The sequence below is a fragment of the Apium graveolens genome, chromosome 8, assembly GCF_009905375.1.
Source record: "Apium graveolens cultivar Ventura chromosome 8, ASM990537v1, whole genome shotgun sequence".
Taxonomy (NCBI): Eukaryota; Viridiplantae; Streptophyta; class Magnoliopsida; order Apiales; family Apiaceae; genus Apium; species Apium graveolens.
Window position 1 is genome coordinate 65,431,886 of NC_133654.1, and position 9,991 is coordinate 65,441,876.

General features: G+C 42.0%; 1 protein-coding gene across 1 annotated transcript; it reads right to left on the reverse strand.

Moving 5' to 3' along the window:
- Positions 1 to 7,368: 7,368 nt before the first annotated feature.
- LOC141679653 (uncharacterized) lies at positions 7,369 to 9,064 on the reverse strand. The gene is made up of 2 exons (XM_074486095.1): positions 8,523 to 9,064; positions 7,369 to 7,498 (listed from the first exon to the last, which is right to left on the reverse strand). The coding sequence occupies exons 1-2, from the start codon at positions 9,062 to 9,064 to the stop codon at positions 7,369 to 7,371; spliced, it is 672 nt and encodes a 223-aa protein (XP_074342196.1).
- Positions 9,065 to 9,991: the final 927 nt, after the last annotated feature.

The window sequence follows — 9,991 nt, forward strand, 5'->3', positions numbered from 1 at the left end:
GAATATAGGCATTTAGCATTTGTATGGCTGGCTTAGCTTTGTTTAAGCGGGTACGATTAAAATATACCAGGAAGAATAGGTTTGAGATTGTAACACGGTACTCTTGTTATTTTTTTTAAAATAGTTTTGATAGTTGATATATTGATAACATATCAACTAAAATTTTAGAATTATGTTGATTAATTATTTCTTTTCAATCAAACTCGATTTTGGCAGGAGAGAGGGAAGAGACAACCTCACGGGTAGACCTGAAAAAATGGGTCTGTATCCGAAAAATCGAATTGAAATTCATGAAACCGAGATTCGATTTGACATTCAAATCATACAATTCGATAATTATCTCAAAACTGTTTTAAATCGATCCAAAAATATACCAGAACCGAAAATTTAACCAAAAATGATCCAAAATACAAGATCCGATTATAACTTAGAACCGATTAGAACCGGATAATACATTACCCGAATCGAATATGACCTGAAAAATAAGAAAATTTATACTTTAAACAATTTTATGTTTACGATAACATACTTATTTAATCATATTCTTTTGTAAAAATACATCATATTATATTAAAAATACTAAATTAAATAAAAAAGATATTTTTAAATCTCAAAAATTGAAAAAATAAATAATTTATGACCCGAAAATATCCGAACCGAATTTAATCCGAACAGAATTTTGTCCGATCTTAATCCGAATTTTATCTGAATTAGACTCGACCGAATCACATCCGATCCGATCCGAATGGTCTTCAAATATATCATAATCCGAAAGTAGATCCGATCCGAAATTGATCTGATCCGAAACCGAATCGGTTATCCGAATTTTCAGGTCTACTCATGGGCCTCCAAAGTCGAAACTCACCAGTTTTGTTATTATTTTTCTCGAGGAAGTTTAATACTCCATCCATCCCAATTTAACTGTCTTGTTTGACATTTGACGCTCAAATTAACTCAACTTTGACCATAAATATAAACTCATTATTTCATTATTTTGAAAAACTGAAAAATATATATTGAAGTAGATTGAACATACTTTCTAATGATATAATTTTTATAAATATTTTCGATAATATACTATGAGCAATTTTCAGTCAAAGTTGGGTCAATTTGATCACAAAAAATCAAACATTACCGATAAATTGGGACGAAATGAGTAGTTGAGGAAGTTAATTAGTGTCTTAGATTGTTTTCCCAAACTTTAATTTGAGGCATTTTAAATAAGTAGGTGCTTCAACAATATTCCAATGGTTCCAAATACTATATAGAACATTCATGTCTCATTTTTAAGGCTCCCCATAGGCATGATTTATTTTAATTTTTTTCATAAAAAAAATCTATCTTCCTCCTTTTTTACACATATTCTCTCTTTCATCTTTTTTATTCTGTTCAAATATAATTCAAATATAATATTATTTTAATAATAAAACACAACTATAAAATATTGTTGTTGTAGTGCATACATGAGAATATTATTTTAAATTATTAGAATATTATATTTTATACTATTTTAAGGTAGCTTTTAGTACACTCTTGAACTTGCTCCAATGAAATAATACTACGTTATAAGTATCCCAATGCAAAACTAAAAAGAAGTTTAAACTGATTAATAATTTATTTTTTTAATTGAAACTATATGTTATATTATTATGTATTTAGTTATTCAAACTCTTTCATTTTTCTTTTCAGTTCCCGCATGAACACTCGAATTTGAACACGTATTTTTGGCAAAAAAAATATATATATTCAAAATATTTCAAGTAAGACAGGATGCCTTTTCATGTTAAATACTGATACGAGGAACATTGCTTTTAGATTATAATATTATAATAACATAGCCCCTGAATAACCAAATAAATTAATACTGTTTGCCCTCCTAAAGGTTACTACTTACAATTACATGACCCCAAAGTTGACCTTTTCACAAATACATATGATTAATGTTGACGGAGGAATTTGGTAACAACAAAAATTGAGGTTTCTCGCCGGAACTAAGATCTGTGACGGTGGTTCTTTGCCGGAAACTTAAGCGGTGTGTGGTTGATTGTGGTTGTTTTAGGCTGAGATTGATCAGAGTAAGTGGTGGCTCTCTTATCAGCTCTCAACTTCTTACCCTCTCAATGTGTCTACGTACCCTTTATATAGGGATCAAGCCTGACGTAGTTCTTGTAGAACAGGAAGTCTAATGAGTTTAGACTTCTTGCTCCTAAGCCCAGTAGAAGCCTATCCGATATCCATCTTCCGTTAGCTTTAGGAATGTCCAACTATGAGGCCCAACCGCAAAGGCCCAAGGCTCGTCCGTAATCGTAGGACTTCACGGATAGTGCATCTCCCTGCACAAGGATAACACTCCGCTACAGCTATCTCCCTTGATTTACGAACGCAGGTATAGCCACGGTTCACCCCAAATGCCAGACGCATCCCTGTCCCCCGAATGAGGATAACCCACCAGATAGCAGGACAGGTGATCCCAAGCTCTTGGGTGCAAAGTGCAGGATGACTCCAAAGTTCTCCAACGAGGACACCCGTTGAATACAAGAACAGAGCTCCCAAAGCACACACCAAAGTAAACCCCACATCCCCAACGAGGACACCTGTTGAATACAGGAGGAGGCCTTCAATCATCAGGCATACCCCTGGAGGCCTTCAAGCTTTTCACGGACAACCCCCTCCTTGACCGTCTCAAGGAGGGAATTCTTCAAAGAATACCTGCAACAAATACATTAGTAAAAATAACCTCCATTGCTCTTCTCCATGCAAGCTTTGTCCTGAATTTAACATCAAAAAGTATATAGATCAAACACAGGACGCGTCCTAACCAACTGGACGCGTCCTAACCTCCACAAATCCAACCCTGCTTTAATCGTTTCTTATAACATGTAAAGTCACAGGACACGTCCTAGAATATAGGGCGCGTCCTTAACCTTACTAGACTTGCGTCGTCTCCTCTAAACCATCACGCACAACATTTCACTTTCAACGTCACATCCTTGCTAAGGTAGGCGCGTCCTAAAGCATCCATCAATATAAGATTTCACCTGCCCAGCACTTTCATAATTATTGACGCATCTATAATGCCTGGGCGCGTCCTTCCTTGAACATGCACTCTTCTCGCCTCGTAACATATCCCTTCCCAAGTAGGCGCGTCCTCACTTTCACAACGCAACTCTGAGTTTGACTGTAATTAGCCCGCGTTTGACCCGAGTCAATCCAATGCCAAATTTTGGGTATAACAACTACCCCCCAAATTCCATTTGCAGCAAAAACCCTTTCATATACTTCGAGTTTTCATGCACCATTCTTAGCACTCCTTGTATGTATATGTGTATATATATGTAATTGTCTCATACTTTGCTTCTTCAATCTTGTAGTCGCATATTTCTAGTTTATTAGAGAATTCTCCCAAAATCAACTATAATCGATTAAGATTCTAATGCATTGCAACCATAACAGACGCGTCCTCTCGTCAGGGCGCGTCTCTTTAGACATGTTTAAGCTGTTCCAAGCAAATGTAACATAGGGCCAGAGGCATTTTAGGACGCGTCATTACAACACCCCCTTGCGGTAGATATTTAGGTCGCGTCTTCACAGTATCCCCTCTTTTTATATATATATGGACGTGTCCTCAGATGTTTATTCCTTATTTTGCAGCTGGAGGACGCGTCTTCTTCTTCACCATTTCACCCGTTTAAAGCACTCAACAAACGTATTGGAACCTATTCCCCACACCCGATCTCTTTTAAACCCGACTTTCCCAACATCCACAGGACGAATTCCTTCCTTAGAGCAGAAAGACGCGTCTTCCGTTCCCTTAAATCAAAAAACTCAATAATGTCTGATTCCAGCTCTGACTCCATGGACCATGTTCCCATAATTTCAAGAATGGAAAAGAAGGAAGTCAAAAGGCAAAGAACTCCAATTCTCCATACAAGGGCCGCCATCGAAGATTGGACGGACGACGAAATTATCCCTTCCACAAGACAAAAACCTCAAGGAATGGCCATTTCTGATATGGACACGTCAAACACACAGGGCGCGTCGTCCTCTCAGGGCGCGTCTCCTTTTGGGGACGCATCTCCACACAGTGTAAGTGAATTCGAAAGAAGGATTCCTGACCCTGAGACGTATCCCGTATCTCCTCAAAAATCTGATCCTCCCCTAGAGCATTGGGAACCCTCAGATGTAGAAATAGATTGTGACTGGGCAAGGCTCAATACCCTTACTGAAGCAGAGAAGAATGCCAGAAGGAAAAGAGAGGGTAAGCTGGCATGCGTAGCTCTTGACTCAACTGCAACCGACTGGGAAATTCAATGGCACATGAAGTACTATGACATGGAGGGCATCTGGGCGCGCCCTCTTCGAACCATGAGGCCACATATTTTTAACATCGGGAATCAAAGGATCCCCCGAATGGTGCTTACTCCAAAACTGATTTCCCTAGGCGTGGGCGCGCCCTTGCATCCATACATTAAGAGAATTTTGAAATGGTACGACGTGGCTCCAGTCCAACTATCACCAAATTCATACAAACTAGCCTGGGCTCTGTACATTATGTACCATAACCTGAGGCTGGGCGCGCCCTCAATGAAAGAGTTCAGCTTCTTTTACAGCATCAGGAAATCAATTCCCGGGTACCATTTTCTGGTAGTCAACAAATGGTTGAATAACAAAGGATTTAACGAAGGTAAAATCAGCCACGAGAGAGACTGGAAGGAACCATTTTTCTACATTTATGACGTCAAAAGGACGCGCGTTCGCTTCAACTTGGAACCAAGTGAGTTCAATGCTCTGGACGCGTCCTGTCTCTCAGGACGCGCCTTCTCTTTTATAATTCTTTTCTTTATTTTCCTTGTTGTAACCTATCATCCCTTCTTTTAGACAAAAGGACCCAGAAAGAGCTTACAGAAAAGAAGAAGAAGAGAGCAGAGAAGGTTTTGCAGTACGCTGAAAAACATTTCAACCTCAGAGACATGATTACCAAGGAGAATTTGAAGAAAATAGGAGCTTTGTCCCCACGAGTGGGTTCTCTCTGCAAATTTAGAGATTTCCACAATGGGAAACCCATCATCACCGCTTCTGAAAAATCCAAAGGGCTCCAAGCCACAGAAATTATTCAGCCAGATGTCAACAAGAAGGTGGATTTAGAGCAAGGTAAGAAATCATTATACATAAGACGCGTCACGGATTTAGGACGCGTCATATTTATGCTCACTTTTCTTCCTTTAGTTTAGCCTGACCTATAAGCGTTACTTCATATATGCATTATCACCTAGGACGCGTCCTACCCCCCTGGCGTGTCTCTTAGGTAATACGTATCACATCTTTAAGACGCGTCATTCTCACACCCATTTATACATCTTTGCATTCATCTATATCTGTCCTGCATGTAGATTTTTATATCACGTTATGGGCGCGTCCTACTTTCAGGACGCGTCTTTTTGTACATAACTAATTCCTTTTGATGTTTATACCGCAGATATGGCTTCACTCCCCAAAGGATTCGCAATTGGGGCTTCTAAAAAACTAAGGGCAAGAAAACAGGCTCCTACAAAAGTTGATCCAAGGGCAAAAACCCCACCTCCTGTTGCAACTCCTTCTCCTCCACCAAAGATAATAGACACTACCATGTCTGACATTCCTGAGAAGGTAGAAGACGCGCCCTCAAAGCGTCAAAAAACTGTTCCTGATGACCAGTCCTTTGTCCTCAGATATCTGGGCGCGTCCTCAGTGGGTGACTTTTCTGAGGACGAAGTGAGAGGTTGGACCTTCAGGACTGAGCAACAAACAGAGGAGGCCATGGTCAAGGCTGCAGCCGAGCTTCACCTGCATGCCAGGCAGAGCGCTAACATGGCTGCCAGGCTTAGGGCGCGTCTTGCTGTTACAGACACGGCAAAGAGCCAGGCCGAAGACAAGGTCAAATCTCTGGAAAAACACATTGCCCTGCTTACCTAAGAAAAAGATGCTGAAATCAGACGCCTGGAGGGGGAGAGGACGCGTCTGGAGATGGAAAAAGCTGTGTTGGAAGGCAATATCTCCGCAATGGAGAAGCAAATGGACAGCGTCATCGCCCTGAATTCCACCATGCAGCTGGAGCTTGACACCCTGAATGCTGATAGGCTGCATGGATGGACAGAGGAGAAAAAACTGGTTTATCAGCACAGCTTCCAGGCTGGATTTGAAGAATGGTGCTCTGGGTTCATTGCCAACGATCCAGAGTATACATTCTCAAAGTTTGATGCAGATACCCAGATATGGGTAAATGATTTCAGGGTCAGGGCCGCAGAATCCATCAAGAACAAGAGGATTTTTCTGGGCTTAGAAGTAGAGGACGCGCCCCCTGATCCTGCCCCACTTCAGACTCAGCCTCCCCCTGCAGAAGGCCAAGACAAGACACAGGACGCGCCTCCTACTTAGGACGCGTCTTTTATCTTTTATGTATGTGAACTATTTAAGGGTGCGGGCCCCTTGAAGCCTTGCAAGTTGTAAAGACTATTTTTGAACATTCACTCACTTGTACTATATTATTTTCATAGGCGCGCCTTGTGTTTAGGGCGCGTCGCCTTTCACTAATTTGTTACTATTTTTACTCCCGTCAAGCAAATATCCATTGTGGGCGCGTCCTCACTAGTTGGACGCGTCTTTGTTTATTTTGGAAAGTGCATGAGCACGGCACTACACTGTAGTGTGTTTAACCAAGGCACAAGGCACGATGGGGCACGTCCTAACTGCTTGACATGCCTTAACATTCTCTTAGAAATATTCTTTCAGGGAGGACGCGTCCTCGGTAGGGACTTGCTTTTATTTTTCAATTAAGAGCATCAACCAATATTCCTTGGGCGCGTCCTTGGAAATAGTACACTCCCTAGTTACATTTTTACTCAAGTTCTATTGTTCCTTTTAGCAGTCACTACTTCAGCTAACATCCACATAGATCTATCAATCAAGACGCGCCTCACCTTTGATCCAAAATACATCATCCTTCACGCAGGACGCGTCTTTGACAAGCACTTTTTCTTTTTTACTCATGTTCTCCATGTCATAGTAACATCCAGTCTAAAGGAGCATCAACCAAGATAACTGGGTGCGTCCTTGAAAATAGTACATTTTTCTCGAGTTTCATTCATATAAAACCCTAGCTTAGGGCGCGTCCTACATTTAGGACGCGTCATGAGACCAAGCAAACTGAGCAAATATCCTTTTGGAAAGTTTCAAAATTTTATTTATAATGCGCTCTGATGTCAAAAGTGCACCAGTCCCACGGCTACTATGCTCTGTGGGGAAATTATTTCTAAAAAATGACCCTTCAACTAGTCCCAAAGTAAGTAGTACATGCACTACCCCCCTAGGCTAGGAGGAATTTATTTAATTCTAGCCTATAAACTGAGCATAAATCAAAATGATAAAAGAAATACGCAAGGGGCCAAAGCCACGCCTCACTGGTAATACTTTCGGAGATGTTCCGTATTCCAAGCTCGCGGAATTAGCTTCCCGTCCATATCTTCAAGGTGATAAGTCCCCTTCCACAGGATAGACTTTATTCTGTACGGTCCTTCCCAATTAGCTCCAAACACTCCATGTTGGGGGTTCTTTGTATTGGGCATCACTTTCCTAAGTACCAAATCCCCCACCTTCAGCAACTGTCCTTTTACCTTCTTGTTATAATACCTTGCAGCGCGCTGCTGATATGCTGCTAGCCTTAGCTGAGAATTTTCCCTCGTCTCCTCTAAGAGATCTAAATGAAGCCTTTGATTAACCTCAGCGTCTTCTTTCCCGTAACAGTCTCTGCGAAGTGATCCCGATCCAACTTCCACGGGGACCATAGCTTCGCAACCGTAAGTCAGCATAAACGGCGTTTCTCCCGTAGTAGATCGCGGTGTAGTGTTGTATGACCACATCACCTTCGGGAGTTCTTCAGGCCAATTCCCTTTACGTTCCTCCAGCTTGGTTTTGAGGGTATGCTTTATTATTTTGTTAACAGCTTCTGTTTGTCCATTGCTTTGAGGATGATAGACCGCCGCAAACTCCTTCTTGATTTTCAACTCCTCACATAGCTGTCGCAACTCCTTGCTATCAAACTGTTTTACATTGTCGGAGACCAGCTTGTAAGGGATTCCAAACCTACATACAATTGAGTTGAAAACAAAATCTCTGATTTTCTTTGCGGTGATAGTAGCCAGTGGCATAGCTTCCGCCCATTTAGTAAAGTAATCGACCGCAACCACTGCATACTTGACGTCTCCTTTAGCTTTCGGCAATTCTCCGATAAGATCAATTCCCCACATGGCGAACGGCCATGGGCTTGCCATAGGCGTCAAGAGTGTAGCCGACATAGACGAGTAGTTTGCAAAGCGCTGGCAGCGATCACATGCCTTGACGAAATTTGTAGCATCTTCTCTCATTGTGGGCCAATAGTACCCTTGGCGCAACACTTTCATTGCCAACGAGCTACCCCCGAGTGATTGCCACAGATTCCTTCATGCACCTCTCTTAGGATGTAATTTCCTTCTTCTTCTTCAACACACCTGAGCAGAGGTTGGTTGAACCCTCTCTTGTATAGGACTTCATCGTATATCACATATCTTGCGGCTTGATAATGGAGTCGACGAGCCATAAACTTATCCTCGGGGAGTGTTCCCTTGCGAATGTAAGCTAGAATGGGCGTCATCCATGTTTTCTTGGGAGCCTCATCCACTTGCATAGTTTCTATCTCTAGGATACTAGGAACCTCCTGGATTTCAAGAGGGATGGATCCTAATAATACAGCCTCTTGTTGCAACCCCATTTTTTCCAAAGCATCTGCATTACTGTTTTTCTCCCGCGGAACGCATTCCAATCTAACTTCTTTGAACATTCCAATCAGGCGCTGTGCACATCTCAAGTATAATTCTGTTCGCGGGCCTCGCGCTTGAAATCCCCCATTCACCTGATTCACTACCAACTCTGAGTCACTTCTTGCAATTAAGTTTCGCACTCCCATTTCCAGAGCGATTTTCAGGCCATTAATCAGCGCCTCATACTCCGCATCATTATTAGTTGCATAAAACTTGAAATGAATTGCGCTCATCAGGTGGTGGCCTTCCGGAGACACAAGTACTATACCCGCACCTGCTCCTCCATTGTTAACCGCCCCATCCACATGCAAGATCCACCAAGGATGCGGAAACTCCTCCAAAGACTCATCGGCATGAGGTGGATATAGCATTACCAAAGCTTTACCATCAATTTCAGAATCAAATTCCAACAAGAAATCGGCTAAGGCTTGCCCTTTTATCGCTGTTCGAGGCACATATTCCAAATCAAACTATCCCAACTCCACAGCCCATTTCAGCATTCTGCCTGATGACTCTGGTTTGTGCAGGACCTGTCGCAGCGGGTACGCTGTACGAACTTCAACTCTATGGGCTTGAAAATACGGTCGTAATTTTCTTGACGCAAGAATCAGGGCGTAAACCAGTTTTTCCATATTTGTGTAGCGAGTTTCAGCGTCGTGTAACCGCTTGCTCACGTAGTACACTGGTGATTGCTGCCCATCTTCCTCTCTTACCAGAACTGCACTGATCGAATATTCAGACACTGCAAGGTACAGTATTAGATTTTCCCCATCCAACGGCTTTGACAACATGGGAGGATGTCCCAGTTGCTCCTTGATTCTTTTGAAAGCCTCTTCACATTCTGACGTCCATACAAAGTCTTTCCCAGCTAATTTAATCTCCTTGAAAAACTCCTTGCATCTATCAGACGACTTGGAAACAAATCGATTTAACGCGGCGATTCTCCCAGTCAAACTCTGCACCTGTTTCACATTGGTAGGTGACTTCATATCCAATAATGCCTTGATCTTCGCGGGGTTGGCCTCAATTCCCCTGTGGTTGACAATGAACCCGAGAAACTTGGCCGACTCCACGCCGAACACACATTTCTGCGGATTTAATTTCATATGAAACCTCCTCAGAATATTAAACATCTCCATCAGGTGCTTGATATGGTCAGT